Source organism: Drosophila gunungcola (assembly GCF_025200985.1).
Source record: "Drosophila gunungcola strain Sukarami chromosome 2R unlocalized genomic scaffold, Dgunungcola_SK_2 000011F, whole genome shotgun sequence".
Lineage (NCBI taxonomy): Eukaryota > Metazoa > Arthropoda > Insecta > Diptera > Drosophilidae > Drosophila > Drosophila gunungcola.
The window spans coordinates 357,430-380,864 of record NW_026453169.1 but is presented as its reverse complement, the minus strand read 5'-3'; the positions used below and the strand labels follow the sequence as shown (position 1 = coordinate 380,864).

The 23,435-nt window shown below is 38.2% G+C and overlaps 6 protein-coding genes across 8 annotated transcripts; 4 read left to right on the top strand and 2 right to left on the bottom strand.

Annotated features, from left to right (window-relative positions):
- The first annotated feature begins 66 nt into the window (after window positions 1-66).
- On the top strand, window positions 67-717 carry LOC128255441 (uncharacterized). Its single transcript, XM_052985042.1, has 2 exons — window positions 67-369; window positions 423-717. The coding sequence occupies exons 1-2, from the start codon at window positions 132-134 to the stop codon at window positions 641-643; spliced, it is 459 nt and encodes a 152-aa protein (XP_052841002.1). The 5' UTR covers window positions 67-131; the 3' UTR covers window positions 644-717.
- A 644-nt stretch (window positions 718-1,361) lies between these two features.
- LOC128255440 (uncharacterized) lies at window positions 1,362-8,217 on the top strand. 2 transcript variants are annotated; one of them, XM_052985040.1, is made up of 4 exons: window positions 1,362-1,490; window positions 4,681-4,896; window positions 6,438-6,605; window positions 6,667-8,217. In XM_052985040.1, the coding sequence occupies exons 2-4, from the start codon at window positions 4,839-4,841 to the stop codon at window positions 6,906-6,908; spliced, it is 468 nt and encodes a 155-aa protein (XP_052841000.1). In that variant the 5' UTR covers window positions 1,362-1,490; window positions 4,681-4,838; the 3' UTR covers window positions 6,909-8,217. The 2 variants fall into 2 exon arrangements, with proteins under 2 accessions (XP_052841000.1, XP_052841001.1); XM_052985041.1 differs by lacking the exon at window positions 1,362-1,490 and adding an exon at window positions 1,957-2,057.
- Window positions 8,218-9,541: 1,324 nt separating this feature from the next.
- Window positions 9,542-10,844, bottom strand: LOC128255349 (uncharacterized). The gene is made up of 2 exons (XM_052984898.1): window positions 10,729-10,844; window positions 9,542-10,522 (listed from the first exon to the last, which is right to left on the bottom strand). Exons 1-2 carry the CDS (start codon window positions 10,822-10,824, stop codon window positions 9,596-9,598), a joined length of 1,023 nt encoding a protein of 340 aa, XP_052840858.1. The 5' UTR covers window positions 10,825-10,844; the 3' UTR covers window positions 9,542-9,595.
- A 1,310-nt stretch (window positions 10,845-12,154) lies between these two features.
- On the top strand, window positions 12,155-15,926 carry LOC128255350 (procathepsin L). Its single transcript, XM_052984899.1, has 3 exons — window positions 12,155-12,298; window positions 13,909-14,240; window positions 15,036-15,926. Exons 2-3 carry the CDS (start codon window positions 13,909-13,911, stop codon window positions 15,763-15,765), a joined length of 1,062 nt encoding a protein of 353 aa, XP_052840859.1. The 5' UTR covers window positions 12,155-12,298; the 3' UTR covers window positions 15,766-15,926.
- Window positions 15,927-16,678: 752 nt separating this feature from the next.
- Window positions 16,679-18,430, top strand: LOC128255463 (cystein proteinase inhibitor protein salarin). Of its 2 annotated transcripts, XR_008267666.1 has the most exons (5): window positions 16,679-16,889; window positions 16,949-17,218; window positions 17,274-17,549; window positions 17,608-18,267; window positions 18,328-18,430. XR_008267666.1 is itself a non-coding variant. In XM_052985075.1 (4 exons), exons 1-4 carry the CDS (start codon window positions 16,701-16,703, stop codon window positions 17,827-17,829), a joined length of 957 nt encoding a protein of 318 aa, XP_052841035.1. In that variant the 5' UTR covers window positions 16,679-16,700; the 3' UTR covers window positions 17,830-18,430. The 2 variants fall into 2 exon arrangements, 1 of the variants encoding a protein (XP_052841035.1); XM_052985075.1 differs by having other exon boundaries at window positions 17,608-18,430.
- Window positions 18,431-18,571: 141 nt separating this feature from the next.
- LOC128255465 (synaptogyrin) lies at window positions 18,572-23,326 on the bottom strand. The gene is made up of 5 exons (XM_052985078.1): window positions 22,759-23,326; window positions 20,607-20,838; window positions 20,407-20,546; window positions 20,177-20,348; window positions 18,572-19,453 (listed from the first exon to the last, which is right to left on the bottom strand). Exons 1-5 carry the CDS (start codon window positions 22,885-22,887, stop codon window positions 19,398-19,400), a joined length of 729 nt encoding a protein of 242 aa, XP_052841038.1. The 5' UTR covers window positions 22,888-23,326; the 3' UTR covers window positions 18,572-19,397.
- Between the last annotated feature and the right edge of the window lie 109 nt (window positions 23,327-23,435).

Sequence of the window (23,435 nt, the reverse complement as noted above, 5' to 3'; positions counted from 1 at the left end):
ATAATTTCGATTTGCAATGTTAAAATTCTTTGCCAAAGTGACCATATATCATGTTATACTTGAAGATTTTAAAAGTGGTCACACTGAACCAATGTTTTGGAAATTGTTTTGGTTTTAAGCACGCAAAAAATATGGCAGAATCCCCTCAGATACAGATAAAACTTGAGCAGCAAAACATCAAGGAGCGATTAAATCTTCACGTCAAGCGACGCCTTCAACAGGACACAGATAACCCCATTGACAGTCCTGATTTGTTGCTAAGTGAACAAAATCTAAAACGCAACAAGGGAAAAGAGGTTCCCAAACCTCGAAAACCCTATCAAAAACGCACAGAAAAACCCAAAACAGAAGCCACAAAGTGCAAGAAAGGTGGGTGTTTGTATTTACATAAAGATACTCATTAATATGTGATTATTTTTAAGTTGGACAACTTGGCAGTCCGGCGGGGGAGACGGATCCCTTGGACGATCAGGAGCCGGACGGCTTTTCCCCTGAGGCGGCGGACGGGAAATCGTCAACCCGAGATCGCTATAAGAACGCCGACATACTCAACATGGTGTTGAACGTTAAAAAACGTATTATAATGCAGGATCCCGAGGTCCAGGCCTTCTGGACCGAAATAATGTCTGCCATCAAGAGCTAAGGTCATTTAAATCTATTCAGGTTATTCCTTTAGTCCTTATTATAGATATTTTAATTTGTTTTTATATTCATAGTTAGTATAAGGTTTTTGATTAACTCTATGTAAATAAAATATACAAATATATTTTAAAACCGTTTTTTAGTCCGTGCTTTTATAGGTCTAATAATCCGTGCCTTACAATATGAATTTTTGCATTTAATGTTAAAACTATAAAATCAAAATGGGTACTCTTCAAAATAAAACACTTGGTTTTTTTGGAACAAAACAATTATTTTATACAGATGGAATAGTGATAATAATGCCTATCATTAAAAGACTTCACACTAGAAAACGATTTTATAAGATCACTTTAGACATCACTTGGTAAAATCCTTGCCCGTCCCCCAAAACATGTGGTATATTAGAAAATCTTGATGATATTATGTTGAATTTTGAGTCGTTTGATAACAATTTTGAAACTACATTAAAGCCATCGATTTTGAAATGGTGTAAACCCGAATTATATGCATATTTTTCACGAAAAAAGAACGCCGAAATAGTAATTGAAATGTTTTTACATATAACTCTGATTTAGTTTAGAAAATTAAAAAAATGTACGAGGTGTCTTGGTCTTCACTGCGCAGACTCTCTCTGGGCGAACTCTTTCTCTATTGAGATTTCTCTCGGGAATCTCGCCGGCCGCCGAAGAAGCGGCCTGCGGACAGCTGCGGATTTGACGGAGCGCTCAGAAAGAATTTCACCGTGTTTGGGGTTGCATCGCGTCGCGTGACCGCAGAAAAGTCCACAAAAGTCCAAGTCCAATATCGACCATTTTGAGTCCGAATTCGATTGTGTGCGCACTCAAAAGGTAGCCAAGAGTTCGAGTGCGACCGTAAATTGGCGAAATTACGCGATTCTGAGCTCATCGGGCCATTAAGCCGTGTTAGATAATCCCGCTTCAGTGGCGCGGTTCGCTATCGATTTAACTTTTTTCGCTTGGTTTCTCAAAAGGGCGCTCGCGCCCCCTCTCTTTCTATTGAAGACCACCCCCCCCCCCAACCCCCCCCCCTCTCTTTCTCTTTCTCTTTCTCTTTCTCAGGGTGACTGGCGCTCTCTCCCTCTCTCGCAGTCCCGCTTTCTCTGTTTCTCTCGGTCGCTTTGACTTTGTGCTTCGTCCTTGCGAGAGAATTTGCACTGAAATCGCACTTAAATCAGCCCACCCCCGAGAACCCTTCGCCCACAACCAGGCACCGTTTCACCCACGAGCCACCCCCTTTGCCCAACTTTTGCCAACCCCCGCTTAGCCCTTTTCCCGTTTCCCTTGCATCCGCTTTTCTTTTCGCTTTTCATTTCGGGGCCCTTTCATTTCCACTCTGGTGTCATCAGCTTGAAATACTTCGAGAGCCAGGGAAATTCCAAATATCTCCACTCTTACGTAAATAAATAAAAGAGAATTGTTTCCGAAAGGAAAACGAAAACTTTTTGAAAAACTATCGAAAGTACTCGTGGGGGTCTGGCGTTATATAACTGCCAAAGTAAAAGTGAAAAGTGACTTCAAAATAAAGGAGAACCAAAGTGCATAAGTGATTACAAAACAAGTGGGAACAGTTAGTGTTTGGGAAGGAAAACGGACTATAAATAAGTGAAAATAGTATTAAAAGAAACTTGAATAAGAATAGCTATCGAAAACAGTACAATACCTAACCTTAAAGTGGCTAATTAACTGATAGCCAAGTTTATAAGCACCCTCCCACGACCACGACCACGGCAACGAATCCTTTAATCCTCGAGGTCTTCAACGGCATTACACAACAAAAGTGCAAAAAGCCATCCCTGATAATTTTACCTGTGCCACCTGAGTGACTTTCTTCTCATGCCATTTGTTCTCCTCAATTTTTTGTTCGTTCTAGTTTTTTTAATGGCTAAATCGATATGCCAGATTCGTGCTTCTGCCAATTGTCTGGCTATTACATAACAACAGAAGGAACGAGCTCGAAGAAAAGCCCACGATTGGCAGGAAGGACACTGAAACTATTTCCCGCAGGAAATGCCAGAAGACGGAGACAGTTGATGGCAAAAATGAAATGAAGAGGGGGTTTGCAGAAGAGTGGGCTAAAACAGGACCTGAACTGGGTCAGTTATTGAATTTCCCGAGTAGAAAACGGTGGGGGGGGGGGGGGATGGGCAATGTCCTGCTAAATTCAACTGAACATCAAATGTTGATGGGAAACTAACATGAAATGGTTCCACTCAATCAAGGCACCCCCTCATATACATATCTGCTATATATGCCCATCTAGCCTTTCGATTGAAACTCTTCCTGTTTCGCCTGTCAGTTGGCCAACAACAATCCAATTTTGTTGTGATTGAGTGGCCGACATGACAACGGCCCCTTGACTACCATATTGATTGGCTTTTCATTCGTCTTGCATATATGAAAAGGACCTGTGTTTGTGTGCCAGAAACCCGAATTTGTTGGCTAGAACGGGGCGTATGCGTAATATTTCTTACTTTGATCTGCTCTGTCTGCCCACTTTGCTTTCTCCCCCACCCCATTGGGTCTGGACAATTTGGTGTGGGCCCAACTGCAGTGATCTAGAATCAAGCTATGGCTATGGCTTCAGTGCATTGCACTTTTTCCGATTACGTGCCATAAGGGGTTGGCACATAAGTGGGGCTTGCCTGTTTGTGGTTAGATTTCGAGCGAAATGGCCAAGCCAACAGCAGGGAGTCTAGGAAATGTAATTACTTGAGTGGTCCGGAAATTGGTTATTTAAATGCTAAGTGAAGTCACTGTAGGGGTCAACAAATGAGTCATGAGGGGTCATAATGTCTTATTTAATATTTAAATGTATTTCAAGGAATAAGGAATGCGAATTTAAATGTGGAAGAGCTTTAAGATTTTATTATAAGATTTAGTAGTTGATACTAAATTTAAAAATATATGTTTTTTTTTTAATTCTTCAAGCAAGTACAAAATTTGATTGTCAAGAACCAATTTAATTTTATAATTGTTTTAAAGTTTCTTAAAACGAATATTTTAAATTAAAAAAAAAACATTGAACAATTTAAAATACTTCACATTAAACTTAACTACTATTATAAAAAAAGAAAACAAAAGGTAAACTTCAGCTTTAGTTCGTTTGAAAAGACCCTCTGTTTATTAAGGATTTACATGTTGTTGGTAATTTTTAAAGAGAGAGTCTGTTAGACCAGACATTACATAGTACATGATCCATTTAAAACTATTTAATCAGATTTAAAAAAAAACTCCGTAAGTCTTAGCAAATGTACTATAAAAAAGGAAAATAGATTGAGCCATCAACTGGAAGGCCTATCAAGCCACTTGGTCACAAACCGCAAACGATGGCAAAACTATTAAAAGCCCCAAGAGACAGGGAAATCGAAGGGTTTTGCAGGGGAGGTACATAGTGGAAATTTGTTACCTAGCTACCGAGAACCGTTAGCAATTACCCACCATCCACAAAACTGGTAGTGGTGGCTGGGAAAATCAATTGGCTGTTGGGCAGAAAGGGGGAGGAGTGCTGGGTCTGCGTTTGAGCAATCATTGCAATCCAATTAAATGGACAGTCAGTCCCAAGACAAGAAATACAAAAAAAATTGGGTAAAAAATGGAAAAAACAGTCGAGAATGGGTTCCACTTGGGATCCACCAGCTCACTAATTGGGTCGCTAGAGGGCGCGCGTCATCGGGGAGAAACAAAAAGAGATTGTGTGGGCAAGAGAGAGTGGGGGTAAAAGAGAGTGCTCTCTAGTTGCATTGCGCCGTCGCCTTGCCGTCCCTTTCCCCCGCTTTCCAAACTGCAGTTTCTGCGTCCCACTTTGTGTTTTTGCCTCTTTCCTCTTTCTTCTTCTTCTTCTTCTTCTTTCCTTTGGATTTATTTTTGTAACGGCGATTTTCACTTTTCATTGCAGTCGTATTATATACAACATATATTTCGCTAATCTTCCACGAGCTATTAAGCAATCTATATACATACATATATGTTTTTAAATTACTTTACACATTTTCCGGTTTTTTTACTTGGTCGCTTTCAGCCTAACATGCTAATGTAGCATCGAATCAGTTCGCAAATTGTTCAACGAAAGCGAAATCAAAACAAATTGTTGCTCCAGCCGCCGAGCGAAAAAGCGTGGACCCACTAAAAGAAAAGAGCATAAATAATTAATTTCAATAAACACAAATACATAATAAAATGTCGCCATTCATGGAGAAGATGTTGTTGTTGTTAGGCGTGCTCTGCTGCATACAAGGTAAGCCCCAAAGTTTATGCAATGCAAAAAAAAACACACAAGCCACACATACACACACCCGCTCGCACACTGACGCAGTACCGAACCCTGACATTTGGCTATGTACATACATACATACATATGTACTATTTCATAATTCCACGGATCGGAGAAAGTGGTCGTAATGCTGCACAAAAATACGCTTAAAGCTTCAAAACCCTTAAGTTGTACATCATTAAAGCCTTAACTTACATTGGTCTTATCGTTTTTTGTTTAATTAAATTTTTATGATCTATCATATAATTTCTGAATTACTTACATTGCTTTTCGATAAGCTTATAAAATTATATCAAAACTTATTTTTTAATTAACAACCAAATCGTTTTCCTTTGAAATGTTCTACTTCAAAGGGGTTTTTTAATTTGAAACAAGATTTTTAAAACAAGCCAGACCATTCAACATTATTTGAAATAAAATTTTTTCCGGTTGGATTTCTGCATTATAAAATCTTTAGGTCTTTTTAGTTATTTATGTTTATAAACTTGATATATTTATTGAATTCCAATTTAGTTTACAGCTTTGTGTTTTAAGGGGGTGTTCTGGTCTAGAAATTTAAGAAATCGTTTTTTTTTTGTGTGCATATTATGAAAGTAAGGATTTTTTGAAATATTATCCTTAAATTATTTTTTAAAATTCGAGTTGTTTTTGGAAGCACAGCCAATCCTTTGAATCTTTAATCTTTAAATGTGTTTTTTTTTTGTATTTTTAAAATGTAAATAAAAAACATGTAAAAAATGTACATTAAACATGTTTTTCATTTATTTTTTATCTTTCTTGAAAAAATGCATACAATTCTGGCTTAAAGACCAGAATAGCCCCTTAAACTGCCATTTAATAGGCATTTCAAATTAAGCTTAACAAAAAACATAAATTATTGTTTTAGTGGTCATTAATTATTGAAAAATGACCATAGACTTAAAAAAAATATATATGTATATCACCACTAAGGCTTAGGTCATATCGTTTAAAAAAAAACATATTTTTAAAGAGATTATAAGTACAATTTTAAAAATACTCAATCGTCCGAAATAGTTATGCAAATACGTATATCTTGAGTCTTCATAGAAAATCTTAGAATAAATAAAGCTCAAACAACTGTTAAAATAGCTATTAACATAAAACCATTTATTATAAATTGGTAAAGTCTGCAAAAGCAAACACCTTTATAGCTAAATATAATCCGATCTTATCCAATTTAAGCTGAATACCAAAATTCAGCTTTAAGACAAAGCGCAATTTCAAATATTTAAATCGCTAGACGTGTGTTTTTATCCAATTAGTAATTTAAAAGATAAAAAATTTAAATTGCAACTTTAAACGATTAATAAATATCTAGATAGATTGGTAAGCAAACAAACATTAAGGGTTTCATAGCATTTACATTTTTAATAATTATTAATTATCTTAGCTAATAAAATAATAAAAGGTTAATCATTAATAATCACATATTAAAAACGATGCTGTATTAAAATACTGATCATTATTTTTTTTTTAAATTGTAGTGACCACTGCCCTGATGTGCTACGACTGCAATAGCGAGTTCGATCCCCGCTGCGGCGATCCCTTCGAGCCGTACTCCATTGGCGAGGTGAACTGCAGCAAACAGGAGCCACTGGAGCACCTCAAGGACAAGTACAAGCCCACCCTGTGCCGCAAAACCGTTCAAAAGAGTGAGTTAAGGCCAGGCAGAGTCAGAAGGCCACATATTTACCATAACTTCCTCGTTCACAGTTTACGGGAAAACCCGGATCGTACGTGGCTGCGGATATATTCCTGACGAACACACCGACACCAAGTGCATTAGGCGCTCGGGAACCCACGACGTGGCCGCCATCTATTGCGCCTGCACCAAGGATCTGTGCAACGGAGCCAACTCGCCTGTTGCCAAGTGGATGATGCTGCCCCTCGTCTTCGCCGCCGGATTGGCGCTCCTGCTGAACTCGAGGCACACAATACGATTCCAGAGCTCGTAAATTGAGCTCAATTTAGCATTTCACTGAGTTCACTTGTACTTATCGTTTTCGACTTTGGTTTAAGTGGTTTTTCGGTTCAGATCTGCAGTTGATGCTCTTTTAGTTGCATAATTTACTTTAATGTTTAATTTAATGTGTTTGTAAGCGTAATAACAATAAGAATAATACGGAAATTATTTTACCTTATGGGTTTCCATACATTACATAGAGGACAAGAGGACTTAAATATGAAGGTAAACATACTTTTGGGGCAGTTATCAATACACATTTTTTAAGCCTTTGTTTGAAAGTTATTTTAAAATACAGAAAAACTGCCAGTAAATGTCTCCGCCTAATAAATTTCAACCTTTAACCCCTGAAACTAAATAAATAAACTATGCAGTACGCTGACCTATAAAATAACTCATAATTCAAAATAATATTAATTCGATGATGCAGAAACATTTTTATTTTGTTGCAGTTTTACCATCTTTGTCTGAGATCAGAAGAATCTCTATCTATTTTCTCTATCTGTTGTTTTGCCAATAATTTTATTGACCCAACACATTATATATTCAGTTTATAAATGGGGTGCGGCAAACCAAAAAGACAAGCCTAAACATAATCTGTTAGTGCAAATTCTAAAGATAGAAAATATCTATCTTTACGGCAAAGAATTTGTAATAATTAGGATTCGACACTTTTGCTGAGGCCAATAGCCCCAAAACGCAGTACTTTATCAGTTTTTATGTAATTTAAACCAATAATTGGGGAAGGAAAACCTCAAAGGCAAACCCTTCATGAGCCTATTAGTGCAAACACTGAAGATGAACATCTATCTTTACGGCAAAGAACTTGCAACAATTAGGACTTTCATTAGTAACCAGAAAATTTCCATAGAGATCAAATTAAGAAAATCGTATACAAATTTATACGAAGTAAATAAATGAATAAAAACTATCTGCAAAACAAAAGAGAATCCATTGAATATTGAATACAAAAAGAGGAAAATAAATTTTGTCCATTATAAGCTTCATGCGAACTAAACCAATGCATACTACACAGCCATGATCACGATGCCAGTTCCAAGGAGTTCTTAAGAAGTCTGGAGGAATTGGAATTGCTAGCATGGCTGGTATAAATAAATCTTCCTAATACTTTAGACGGAAAGTGCATAAATAATTTGATTTGTGTCCCCAATACAAACACAAACCAAGGTACAGTCAACACAAAGCATGGCAAGATATTAATTAACAGAAACACTAGCCAACATATAAAAACCAGTTACAAACACATCATTTTGTGTAGAAAAAAAAAAGATATATATACATACATGAAAATTTGCATAAATTATAAAACATTATATTTGTTTAGTTATATATTATTAAGAATTATATGGAAAGATAATAAGATAAAAACAGAAAGAAAGCGTGAGCATATGTAGATAAACCTAACTAATTTTAATTTATAAAATGAATAACAAACACTAGCCGTTGTATCGTAATAGAAAAACAAAATAAAAAAAAATAAATAATAAAGAGAAAATGAAAAATTTGAAATCAATAATCCATTAAATAGTCAGAGTACTTAAGATTCCATAACTAAACCTCTTCTGATGGATAATTATTTCAACTTTATTGTTTTCATTGGAAAGTTTGTTTTAAGAAAGTATCGCAAAAATATTGCAACTCAAGCACATCCAAACAAAAACAAACAAACACAAGATCACGCAAACTTTATAAACTGAACAACAAGTATTTAAATAATAAAGAAAATATTAAAACACACCTTTCTGCGTGAATCATATCATTGAGCTTTGCTTCGTAAGTGACGGGAAGACATTCTAAATTAAAAACTGAACTAAAACAAAATGCAAACACAACGTACATACATATATTTCAAATTATTAAATGCAATTGAAATATAATAATGAAAAAAGTATGAATAATAACATGTTTTCAAACAAGTTACTGAAACTTAAAAAAGAAATTATCGAATAAGTAAACAACAAATAAGAAATCTACAGAAAGAAGAACACACACCAAACAAACAAGCTTTTGTCTGCGCTGGCTGAGTCGAATATTCTATAACCATAAATATAATACCTAAATATATATCAATATTATTTCTTTTCGTTTTTATATCACAGCAACACGAATAGCAACAAAATGGGAAACTTATTTATTATGCAAGAAAACTATAACAGAAAAAAAAACACAGCAGAAATAATAGAATAAAATTCATGGGCAGAACAAAGATGCGAAAAACAAGAAAGAAAATAATGTGAACTTGTTAATTTTTAGCATTTAAGTCTGTAAAGCTCCGCTTGTAGATGAAAAATCAATAAATAAACTAAATAAAATGGTAAATTCAATAAATGGAGACAAAAAGCTATAAGCTTTCACAACAAAAACCAAACGAGACTTAATAGAACGATACTATTTTTTTCAGCATTTTAAAAAGTATGATTTGAAGTTGATCAACCTATACGAGTATTTTGGAAAGTTCGCTCAAAGTTTGTCTTGGAAATATGAATTGTAAAGATTAGTTTCAGATCATATTCATGAGGATAACATTAACTAGCAGTTAATGACTCTGGATGATCACTTAATTTTTGGTAAGCCCTCTCCTGTTTATAACCCCTAAAAATCATGTATTTTTTAAAGTCAAAGTCATTTATTTGAAATATGGTTGGAAAGTAGTTATTTTTAGGCAAGGGCACTGGGGAAAACTGCATTCTTGGCAATGGGCTGGTTGGACCTGCGCACGATCCTGATGTAGCCATCCTCGCCCCACGTTTCTCCAAACGAGTTCAGGCACCGCCAGTAGTCCAGATTGGAGTCCACGTCGTGGTCGTAGCCCACGATTACCAGGAACTGCGAGCTCTTCGCATTGGTGAGGGCCCTCGTCTCCTGCACATACACTCCACTGGAGTACTGCATGAAGCCAAAGGTGGCCGGATTGTACTCCACTATCACGGGGAATCCGTTCGACACGTAGCGCATGATGGCGTCATCATCGTTATCGGCCACCGACACATAGCTGGCCAACTTAACGCCCACGGCCACCGAGGAGGGTGGCTGGCACATGCCCGGAGTTTTCAGGCTATTGTCGTTGACGTAATCCACCTCCGGATACAGATAGGACTCGGCCATCTGGGTGAGGTAGTTGAGGGCGGCCAGGGGAGACTGAGTGCTGCATCCGGTGCCCATTCCCGCACAGTCTATTAGTTGTTGAGCGGACAGCGAGGCGGGCGTCGGATTGACCGTTTGCACGGCATTCAGAATCTCCACGGCCTTGGCGGTGGCATAAGCCCAACTACTGCTGCAATTAACGCCCTGATCCTCCACCGCTACGGTCAGTCCAAAGTCCTTGATGATGTCGTAGGCGGTGGCTGCCATCTGGGTGGTGGGTGGATCACTGGCCGCCGCAGCCACCGTGGAAACGGCCTTGGGAAGCAGGGCCGCGAATTGGATCAGCCGAATGTCCGAGAACTGATTCACCGCCTCGCGAAAACTGCTGCGATTCCGATCCGCTTGGGCATTGTGCTGAGCCACCTGGTTGCGGTTGTAGATGAAGTAGTAGTTGGCAAAGTTGCTAGCCGAAGTTGACGCATACGTCTTGTTGAAGTTATCCTGAACACAATAAATTGTTTTTAATAATTATAACGTCAGGACTTGTTTTAGTATAAAGCTTAAAGGTTAATTATATAAAATATAAAATCTAAAATAATCTCATTACAAGTTGCATATTGGTTACCAGTTTCTGACTTCAGATGGAAACTAAGCATATGTCAGTGATTAAGGTGCCTTCTAATTTATTATTCTGCTGCCAAACTCACCATGTAAGAATGGAAGTCCGTTAAATCCTGGCCATGATTAAAGGCCCATCCGGTGCTGGCGGCCAGCAGAAGACAGCAAAGCAGCAACTTGGACATGACGAAACCCGAAAGGCGAAACAACTGATGCCCAAAGAACCATGGAACGGTCTTTTATAGGCACCAGCAACTCTCCTTCTGATTGCAAAAGCAAATAGAAGTTTACCATATAGTGCCATACCGACTTACATACTTTCGCAAGAAAAGTGCAAATAGATTTCTATGGGGCCTTGAATTCGCACTTGGCCTACAGCACTTACGAGCGTAGTATAAAGTAGTATCCATATTCCGGGCGGGTCTTCTCGATAAGCCCCCGTTAGAAGGAAAAGTTGGGGTGCGCTTTGTTTGCCCAATAAACTTGTCAAATGCGCTCCGGTTCGTATCGTTGCGATTCGGTGGGTTCTCGTATCTCTGTTAATTCGAAGACCCCACTGGCCCACTTCAGAAATACCCATACCCACACCCATACCCATAGACATAGGCATCGTAAAAGCGACTCTAGTTCCAACTTGTCGTCACTTGTCTAGGTTTCGTCTTCTCCGCAAGCATGATTAATCACATTCATACTTTTATGGCGCCCATAAATATTGCAACACCGCTGGCAGGTCCGTTTGAAGTCTTGGCTAAATTGTTGTAAGCCAAGTGTTAAACGAGTTGCTTGGCAATTCCAATCGCGGAAGAGAAAGAGGTGCACCGGGAGCTTCTTGGAAACCCGCAAAAACTAGGCCCTTTTGCAGTCAACGAACTCTTTAGCAACCAAACTAAAATATTTGGTTAATAAACGACCACGAATCTGTTAATTGAAATGCAAATAAAATTGACTAGGTTTTCTGTATCAGCTTGCTAACAAATGACTTATCTGAAAAGTAATACGTACTGAAATGTTGATATATACATATATACAAACATTTTTAATTTGATTTTTAAATATTTTTAATTCTGGTTATATAAACATTATAATTTAGACAGTGTCTTACTACTTATCGCTTTTAATCAAATATGTATACTTTCGGGAATTAGTTCCCGAAGACTTATTTTTAAGTCTTAAACAATTATTTTGTAGGCACAAATGGCACATAATAATGTTTAATTACCTTAAAAATATAAATATTTTGTAAGCTTTCCTACTTAAGTGGCTATTGGCTTGTTATAGGCTCAAAAGTGATTTATTAATCACTTGTTCGCATTTTATACACATGTTTGACCCATTTTTTTTGGTTTCAAATGAGTCAATTTATGTCGTTAATGCCACCTTCATATTGACCAATAAACAATTTCTAAACATGCATACAATTAAGATAGTTATGGACCCGTAAACCAGAAAGCCAGTCGGTTTTCGGTGTTCGAATAGTTTCAAACTGGTGCCCATCTGGTTTGGGCTAGATGTCCCACGGGCCATGTTCGAACCGTGGACCCTATAAAACCGAGGTGTGCGTCTCGAGCTCCGCTTATAACCTCGCCGGTCTTCGAGTCTGCGCCATCTTCGCTCAGATCTGTGAACGCGGACGATATTAATCCCAGATACTCATAAAAGGTGATTAAGCCGGACTTTCAACATATTGTGTGTCGTGTGTGTTTCTTCGAAAATCGAAAATCGGACAAGAGAACTGCAATTGCAATTAAATTTTACATTTGAAAAGAAATTGGGACTTAAAAGGGGAATCCATTGCCTTTCACCAGGCCCAGCATGTGATCAGTATTTATGGCATCGAAAGTGAAATTTTGGTCGGCGGTTGCCTAATCTAGATTTGATTTATTTGGCCCTCGGCCCGGCCAATCTTGGCGAAAGAAATAAAAGGAGAGGCCAATACACAATATGATAAACATTTCTTACTTCGAGCGAATCAAAAGCTTATACCAACGTAATTATGTTAACCATATGCAAATGAACTTATTCATCCAATAATTATGCATATGTCATCAGTGATCGAACTGACCGGAAAAGTGAATTTCAGATGCTCTGATAATTTCAAAAGTCCACGAGCTACGCCAAATTAGCATTGAATGAGGTTGAGAAATTGAGACATGGTTAAAGCCAGTGTGTGATTAATTACCAATTATGGCGATTGCGGGCAGAATAGTCAGATAGTCTGCGGGATAGGAAATTAAAATAATATGTTGTTTTTTCGCTAAACCGATCATTAAGTTGTTTTAATCTAAGAAACCATTAGCCTTTAAACACAAGGTGGTTAACACAAATCAAATTTACTGATTTGTTTGGGATATATTGATTGAAATTAATTTTTCAAAAATTGTTAGTTATTTCTTATGTTGGTATTCTGTAGGTAAAGTGATGTCGTTTATTTTTAAATAATTGTTACATAATTACAACAAAATTAAAAAATTTAGTTACAGACATAAATGAAAAAATTTAAGTTTGCTGTTTTATCATTTTTTTTAGTTCTTCGACACATAGTAATGGTTAAATATTTCAGAATAACGGTTTAAATTTTATCAAAATCGGACGACTATAACATAAAGCTCCATGGGAACAATAAAAATATTAAAAACATATATTTTTTTAAATGTAACTTTTTTATTTTGAAATTTTTTGTTACCTTTTGTTGACACTTTAATAATTTGACAGCTCAGAATTTATTAACATCTAAAAACTATTTCATATAGCTGCCATAAGAACTATCGAATAACTGAGCTGCAATGATGATTTGCTTCAATGTTTTTAAAAATATACGCAAGTAAATCATTATTTTAATGTTTTCAAGAATATTTAATTTTTGCAATAGCTGCAAGAGCATATAAACTTCGGCTTACCGAAGAATGCTTCCTTTCTTTTTTACAGTATATTAATAAACCTTGTTATCAAATTACGACCTGAAAATGTATTTTTAGACATTTGAGACATATTTCCCTTCTCCAAACTGTATAAATTGGGTGTTTCATAATCGGTTTTATTAGCTAATAAATTAATATTAATAGCTGGATTTCCCTAAAGAGTTGCAGAGGAATTAGATATTCCACGAGACCCACGACATTTTAGTTCGGTTCGAGGTGAATGGACCGACCAAATTTGCCTGCGATTAACGTTGACAGATGTGGCGAAAAAGAGGTCGAGGGACGGGTTACTGTGTGTTGGCCAAGTGGTTACTTAACACTTTCCACTCTTTCTGTTTTCCCCCGTTCCAGATGCGGATCGTGTGCTCATCGATGTGGCTGCAGTTGGCTCTGGGACTGGCCCTTCTGGGTGCTGCGTCATTGCAGCAGCTGCAGTCATTCCCCAAGCTCTGCGATGTCCAAAACTTCGACGACTTCCTCCGCCAGACGGGAAAGGTGTACTCGGACGAGGAGCGCGTCTATCGCGAGAGTATCTTTGCGGCCAAAATGTCGCTGATCACGCTGAGCAACAAGAATGCGGACAGCGGCATAGCCGGATTCCGGCTTAGTGTCAATCCGCTGGCCGACATGACCAGGAAGGAAATCGCCACCTTGCTGGGCTCAAAGGTCTCCGAATTTGGCGAGTAAGTAGCACCTGATCTTCTGACGCAATCCCCACCAAGCATAGGCATAAGGGCATGCTTCCCAAGCATGAATGAAATTATCACCTGTCTCATAAATTTTAAACGGGTTTTGAATCTTCTGCTAGGCGCTAGCCAAATGATTTGTAAAATTACGACTTAGGTGATCGGTATTTCTTTGTGAATGCCATACTAGTTCAGCAAAATTCCCAAGAAATCCCATTCATAGGTTTGCCATATCCGAATAAAATATTTCGGCGCAGGTAAACAAAAGCCATTCAATATAATGTAACCATATATTTATTACTCACAATATATGAACGAGCGCCGTTTACCAAATCTTTATTATCTACTTGTTTAGATAATAAAGTCATTATTAGTTTGATAATTTGTCACTGGAAATTATTTATTACTCATTAACAATAAATAAATACCAACACATATTGCTATGAATTACTAATTTTTCCAAGCTTAAATTTCAATGTTGCACATTTTATTTTTACTATGGAGATGTTCATGACTAATAACCTTTATGTCTGTATCTATACATATAAATATCGCATTCTATATGGATATAAAGTATTGTTTGTATTTTATTCAAGTTAAACTTAAATGTACCGATCTTGAATAGGAACGATTTTTTACATATAAGGCTGAATAAAAGTTAGTTTTCTTGTACACCCATAGAGGTGCATTGCCATATGAAAAATACTTTATTTTATAAATTGTATTTAACGAAGGTTGATTAATTTAACCTTAATTAAAACCCACACTCATCTTTACCGTTTTGCCTTGCAGGAGATACACTAATGGCCACATCAACTTTTTGACTGCCAAGAGTCCGGCGAGTGCCAATCTTCCGGAGAAGTTCGACTGGCGCGAGAAGGGAGGAGTGACGCCGCCAGGATTCCAGGGCGTGGGATGCGGTGCCTGCTGGTCGTTCGCCACCACGGGAGCCCTGGAGGGTCACCTCTTCCGGCGCACGGGAGTGCTGGTCTCGCTGTCGCAACAGGATCTGGTGGACTGTGCCGATGACTACGGCAACATGGGATGCGATGGTGGCTTCCAGGAGTATGGCTTCGAGTATATCCGCGATCACGGCGTCACGCTGGCCAACAAGTATCCGTACACCCAGACGGAGATGCAGTGCCGCCAAAACGAGACGGCCGGTCGTCCGCCCAGGGAGAGTCTGGTGAAGATCCGTGACTATGCCACGATCACGCCGGGAGACGAGGAGAAGATGAAGGAGGTGATCGCCACCCTGGGCCCACTGGCCTGCTCCATGAACGCGGACACCATTGCCTTCGAGCAGTACAGTGGCGGGATCTACGAGGACGAGGAGTGCAACCAGGGCGAGGTGAACCACTCGGTCACGGTGGTGGGCTACGGCTCGGAGAACGGCCGCGACTACTGGATCATCAAGAACTCGTACTCCCAGAATTGGGGCGAGGGTGGCTTTATGCGCCTCCCCCGTAATGCCGGCGGATTCTGCGGCATCGCCAGCGAGTGCAGCTACCCGATTCTGTAGGCAGCCAACTATGAAACTCAATTAGATACATAGGTAGTATAGCCAATTACAAACCACGAATTTATAACTTTGTTACTGTAGTATGTAGCGTTGCGGTGACGTCATGCTGTCCATGAGTCACACGACTATTCAATAAAAAAAGTGCCTTATCAGTGTACAAACGGTGTAATGGGAATGGATTGCATAGAAATTTTACAAAACGAGAGTATTACACGTTTCAGCTTTTGAACTCTCTTAAATAGTTAGTTACTATTCTTAAGTGCATTCCGATATGATCATTTGTGTTTTGTTTCTTACTTTTCTAATTTATAGGTATATTACTTTTATTTTATTCATTCATTTAGATTAGAAACTGCACTTTCAGTAATTCGGAATCAAACCTAGTCGAAATTTTTTAAAATTTATAATTATTTTGCTAAGCTTAAAGCCAATTTACCATTAATTCAAGAAAATGGGACTGAATGGATGAAATGATAAAAAATTAAGAACAAAGAGAAAAGAGAGAATGGGAGAAAGAAAAAAACCGAAGCTTAGGATACCCTTCCAAATTAAACCTGACAATGATGGACATATAACTATAAAACTATTAAATAGTAAGAGCATTTGTCAACACCAGATCAACTGTCGGCTTAAATCTAAAACTAATACCAAAGGGAATTAAGTTGACTGACTTTTTAAAGGAAGCCTCAGAAAGAGTATGCAAAAAACACCGACGACTGAAGATCACTTGTGAACTCCTGCAATAAATAAACCCAGGTAATTGCATCCACTTCTCTTAACTGATTTATGCCCAAGAGAAAAGAGAACGTTAAACCAAGGTATACGTATCAATGGTTCTCGCGAGAGGTATTCCGCTCTTTTTCTCTCAATGCAACTGACTTTATATAATTAGCAGTGCTCGCAGTTTGCAGCTCAGTACGAGAAAAGTTTTTGAGATGGGCTCAGCTCTTCTTAACGCTGGCGTCCCACTGTTCCTGATTTTGATGGGCGTGGCTTGGGGCCTACCCACAATAACACCCAAAATTGAATCGGGAACAGAGGCGAATAGCCCCATTGAAACCACAGCTCCACCAGGCGGATCAGAAGTGGAGAGTCAATGCCACTCTGCTTGGCAAAAGTTCTTGGTAAGCTCTGATTACCCATTTCCAAGAACTGATCGCTATTAAAAAACTCTTGCTTATAGATCGATTTTGATGTGCATTACGAGAGCGAACCCGTAGCGAAGAAACGTCGCAATATCTTCTGCGAGAATTGGCAAAAGATTCAGAATCACAACTTACTATATGAATCGGGAGTCGAGTCCTTCAAGAAGGGTATAAATCAGTTTAGTGATCTTACCTTTGAGGAGTGGAAGCAAAAACAACAACCTCGTCCCAAGGTTGAAGCCACTAAAGAAGCATCTAAGGATGAGATAGATAAAACAAAATGCCTGGCTGCCTGGAACAAGTTCTTGGTAAGATATGGTAAGGAGAACAATAAATTTTCAAATTTAACTATTGGCATTATAGATTGACTTTGGAGCAAAATATCAAGATGATGGTGAAACTGAGAAACGTCATAGAATTTTCTGCGATAATTGGCGAAAGATTCAAGATCACAACTTACAATACGAATCGGGAGTAGAGTCTTTCAAAAAGAGTATAAATCAGTTTAGTGATCTAACCTTCGAAGAGTGGAAAGAGAAACAACGACCTATTGTTGCCTCAGAGTTTTCTAAGCTTGAAAACACTACCAAAGATGATCAAGACACCGTTAAATGTCAGGCTGCCTGGAAGAAGTTTTTGGTAAGATACGATAGAAACTATTAGAAGTTTTATATATGTTTAATGAATTGAATTACAGATTGACTTTGAAGCAAAATATAAAGATCAAGCTGAAACCGAGAAACGTCGCATCATTTTCTGCGATAATTGGCAAAAGATTCAGAAACACAACTTACAATACGAATCGGGTGTTGAGTCTTTTCAGATGGGTATAAATCATTTTAGTGATCTAACTTTTGAAGAGTGGAAGCTGAAACAAAGCCAGAGCTTACAAAGGAAAATTTCAAACCCAAATAATTAAACTGGATAGAGAATAATGGAATAAACTACTGAAGTGTTAGGGGAAACTAAAATAACTCCATAAACATTCCAGTCTCATATTAAACCTTCCCCATATTTAAAAATATACGTGTATACCAGGCAACAAACACTCCTCAGATTTTCAGGTTGGTTTTTAAAAATATTTATTTATATTTATTTGAGGGATTTCCAGTTGAGAATCTTGTTTGAGGAGTTTCTCTGTTACAATAGTGTTCGCAAATGTTCAAGCCGATTTTGGGCTGGGTTCGCTATTCTTTTCGATCTTAATTTTTGAAATGAGTAAATTTGGTTTTTTGTTTCTTTGCCTACCATTTTAACGCACACAAATTCTACATGATTAATTTATACTTGTATATTTGCTGAGATCCCTATCTCCTTGTTGCATTTAACAGGCCGTTTCGTATTACACGTACAATCCGTAAATATATATAATATATATGTATGTATATAGTTTTTAATTTAACAAATACATTTTTAGGTTATCGCAAGTTGCTGCACTAAGTGAACATTTATGTAATCAATATGTTTACATTCATTGATATTTGAGTATATTAAAGGGGCCATTACACCCAGTTTTTCTATTTTTTGTTTTTTTTTTTTTGGGTGAAACCGCCACTTTACAATGCATTATGGGTATTGTACACATAAGTATAATTCCATTTGTTTTGGGTATTTATAGTTACTATACAAATCGTTGGTAGGGAGGGGCAACAACAAGCCTTGAACAAGCCCTATACCATTTTCAGCGTGTTTGCGAACCATAATTAGAAATATTCCTCCAGTAACATCCCGAAAACTTATTCCCGAAAAACAATTCGCTTACTGTTTAGAATTTACATATTGTTTGGCGTTTATTACTGTGGTTGCTATTGCTGCTCATCTAACCAAGCTTCGAGGGTCTATTTGTGTCCAGATGGATATTGGATATGTGGTTTGAGCAGTGGTTCGTCTGTCCTTCCGGTGGCCAAATTGCTTCGTTTTTTTTTTTCAACTAAGTGTTTGAACTGCACGTGTGTAAATTTATCTAAAAAACATCATGCTTCCCTCCGTCGCAAGCTAATGCCATCGTTAACAGGCTGATCGGGGGACCAGGGTCTGGCACAAATCAAAATCATATAGTACGTACACGTAAACACTAAATAACTAACAACGTTGAAAGCGCGGGTAGCATGTATACATATGGGATATATAACTAGGTGTATATCTGTATAATATATTGCAACAAATGTCCACTACAAAAACTGCACACTCAACTTAAAGGGCTAGCTTACGAGTTACTCGAACTACTCCGACATATCGCCTGATATATCTTTTTGGTAGCTTAAGCCAGTGCATGGATCTGGATTGGTTTCTGTTGGTTTCTGCTGCTGCTGCTTGCTTGCATCAACTGTTATTGTTTCGGTTACTCTTGTTATATGTTCGACATCGGTGTATATGGTAAAGCCAACTTGTGAGTTGCTGTTTAGTCGTGTAAAACCTTTGCCAGTTGCACTACAAAATCGAAGTGAGTGTGTGCGGACAACGGAGGAGCAATTGTGTGGAAATTCCTTAGTAGGTGTGCTGCGCGTACTCCATTGCTGCGGCTTGCTGCTGATCCATGCCTCCTGCGAAAATATACCACATTGAATAGATGATTGGCGGGAGTAAATTTATAAACTAGTCAATTTTGTAAAAAAAAAATTCAACTTAATAGAGGAACTCCTGAGACATATTGCAATGTTTTGCTTGTTGTATAGAGCAATTGAGAGTATAGTCTTAATCAAAAAAGATTTGAGAATGCCTTTAATAGTTACTGTTCGTAAGACACGGACATATCAATATTTAAATCATACATTTTTGAATTAGTGCTGGTTGTATTTGTCTACATGGAAATACTTTACTGTAGGTAGAGAATTTCTAGTTATATTCCAAACTTTAAATACAAATATATTATTGAATTGAGTTAAGCCGATATATCAATATTTAAATTATACATTTATGAATAAGTGCTGATATTTTTTTATCTGCATGGAAATTCTTTATGTATATAGGGAATTTCTAGCAAGGGAAGTTAACTTAAGTTAAGTATTATTATTATACTTAATTATTAAGTTTTGACCCTTTAATCTTTTCCGAAACGAATATTTGGCTCAATGTCAAAACCTAAAATGACATTGAGAAATCGGCTCTAAGAAAGTGTTAATAAAAGGATAATCTAATCTATATATTATTTTGGTGAGACTTTCGAGTTACGGACTCTTACTTCTTTAGGTAAATAAGGGTAGATGGTTACTAACCGATAACACTCTTGACACCTCTTTACAAATTTATTAGACCTATGGACTTACCCTGCTGGGGCTGGCTAAATGGTGAGGCGCTGTACTGGTCGTTGTCGTTGTCCATCGAATAGCCGTAGGCCTGCTGGTGCACCACGTTGGCCGGGTCCGTTTCGAAGGCTGAGGTGAACTCATCGCCGGCGCCGATCAGGAACCGCTTGTAGGCCATCAGAGCGCAGAGGGCCTGAAGAAGGGAATTCCTTAATGGAAGGACACTAGGATAGAAGTCTTTGGCTACCCACCCAGCTGACAATCGAGAAGAGGCAGAACCAAATGGCGGTCTTCATGCTGCCAGCCCCGATTCCCAATGGCGGCGGGGGTGAGGAGCTCCATTGGGACCACAAGTAGAGGAAGGCCACAAAGTACATGAAGGTCCAGCCAGCTGCAATAAAATATTGCTATCAGAACTGGGACGTAAGCTGAGGAATGCACTTCCCATTACCAGAAAAACCCATGTCGGCCATGACGTAACGCTTTCTGCTCTTCACCGACGACATCCGCTCGAACAGGAACTCGCCGGCCATGAAACCCATGGAGGCCAGGAACCCGAAGACGCCAACCATGTTGCCGTACTTGCAGGCCATGCCGTCACCATTGTAAAGGCAATACTCCTTGCCGTCCTTCTCCGTCCAGCCCTCCGAGGATATGCAGCCGAAGACCACGACCGAGAAGAGCTGCAAAATCGAGGAAATTCCTTATGAGTTAGGACATACATTAAGTTTTAATGTCGTACTACCAAAGAAAAAGCTGTTTTCTATGTGATATTAAAAACTCCTACTTAGTGGTTACTTTTTGAGACCCTGTAGTGGTTTTAAAATCACCTTAGAATGTACCTAAAAGTATGCAGTAAAATGTATTTGCTTCACTAAAGGACGATATCGGATCACGCTTCTCTAAAAATGAAATTTATAAATTTATTTATAAATTTTAAAATATATTTTTGGATCCAATCAAAATGTTGAAAGGATCCTCTAAAGTATATCCTAAAATAAGATACTTTTTTAAATTATATAATATATATACATTTATTACATTTTCTTATTTAATCAAATTATAGTAGTGAGTGGGACATTTTTAACTATTCCTGTTATGTAAAAATAGATGTCCGTATAAGCAAAGTAATAGTTTATGAGTGTAGATCTCCCACTCCACTATGGATTTAGTTAAGCAAGTGCAACAAACCAAAAGTTCAAGTACACAGACATCGAGGCAGACACGTACTTATGCTGTGACCCAATTTGCGGAATGAAGGCCAAGTTTAGTTTGTTTGGCCAGGAGAGCGGGAGCGACTCTTCAATCGCAAGACAGAGTCCTTGGTCAACAGAGTGGGAAAATATTACGTATACACAAATGAAAGGCAAACAGGCGCCAAACCTCGGCTATCGCATTTTTCCCACTTCGACGACTATGTGCGTCACCATCAAGACGGTGGTAAAATAAAGACCTAAGCCTGGTGGCCAATTGCCAGGACACTTTCCGACATTCAATAATAAAGCATTCATGGGCGTGAGAGTCTATATAGCCGTTCCACAGTTGAGCACTACTACTACTCCCCCCTTTGCGGGGCAAATCCCATGCGCCCCTGCGCAACTGGGGTAAACAAATCGGACAAAGCACTACTCGGATATTTGAGTGGCACAGCGTTTATGTGGCGACATTCATGGTTTACTTATATTGCAACACACATATACGGTTTATGCAAAATTTACGAGCACAAACCATCCACAAGGAAAATGGCACATAAAGGTCACATTTACGGCGTCAGTTTAAAAACAATATTAACTAGATTAAATCGGTAATTCCATAAAATTTGGGTAAAGTATACAGAATATCACATAAAAAACCGCACCTTTATAACTTAAAAAAATAAATAAATTGCAAATTTTATTTATTTTTGCCAAGCTTTAACAAATAAGTGACTTGTCTCTAAAGTTTTGATCTCACTTGAATTACGAAAACATTGCTGAAAACATTTTTAAATGTCGTTTTATTTTATAAAGTATTATTTTTGGTTTAAGAATATATAAACAACATCAATTGACTCTTTAAATTGAACTACAGACGAAAAAATAATACCTTAAATTGAACAAGTGATTTGTGATTTTGTGTATAAAAAACTAAAGATTTAATTTTTTTTCAATATTAAAAGTAAGCCTAATAAAGTTTTAAAGTAATACTGAATTGAGAAAATTTGTTTATAACATTTTTAAATGTGGACATTATTTACCCAATACTTTATTTAGATTTTAGACCAATCTATATTTAAAATAAAGTTAAGGTTTAAAGTGTTATTTGATTCGTAAGAAATATATGTTTCAAAAAAGTTAAAATAAATTGGAAACTAGAAAATTGTATATAGAATATCGAGTCAAATATTATATAATTCAGATGAGCTAGAGCTCAAGGTTTGTTGACCGTATATAAACGGTCTGTAGGGACTTGTTTCCTGCATTACTTCATCAACTGTGCGTATGCGTCGTCGTGTAAACAGTGTGACAATCGAGTCGTGTGAGTGTCGTGTGTGTCCACAAATCCCAGCCACTCCGATTCCTATCCCGATTCTGAATCCCCGAGCGGAGCTTGTGGCAACTTACCCAGCAGAGGGCCCGGATGACCACTTGGGGCTTCATGGCGAACGTGAGCGGGTCGAAGGCGCCACCCGCCTTCCCGCCCCCGTAGGCGCCCCCATTATTGATGCTGAGTATTTGGTTGAGCATGTCCATGATGATGGGTGTAGATGGGTCTTTTGTCTCGAATCCGTCGGGGTTCCACTGGCGATTTCACTGGCGACTGTTGTGAAAAATCGAACGCTTCTTGGGTCCGTGGGGCCAAGGGCAATGTGGGGGCGGCTCACCCACAACTGTGTGTGTATATACCGTGTGTGGTGTGGGTGGTGGGTGCGCTCGAGTGCTTCTGCTTTCGCGCAATTATGGATTACGGAACGCAAAGAAAAATATATGTGTATATACGCCAATCCCTTTTTCGAATTCACTTTCCGTTAACCGCGCGCTCTCGCAATTCAATCCACATTCACTGTTCTCGCTCGCTTGCGTTAATCAATGCATAATTGATGAACAATTTTCAAGGGCCTGATTTTCACTTTTACTTTTTGCCAGCTTCGCTCTCAACGTTATTTCGACTGTCAGCGCGCAGGACTCTTGCCAAATACTATATATATGTCGAGGTGGTTGGAATCGAGCAGCGTTATCTTACGGCTCTGCTAGACGCACGTTAACAGCGTGCTGTTAGCCGCAGCCAGTGTGGCCATCCT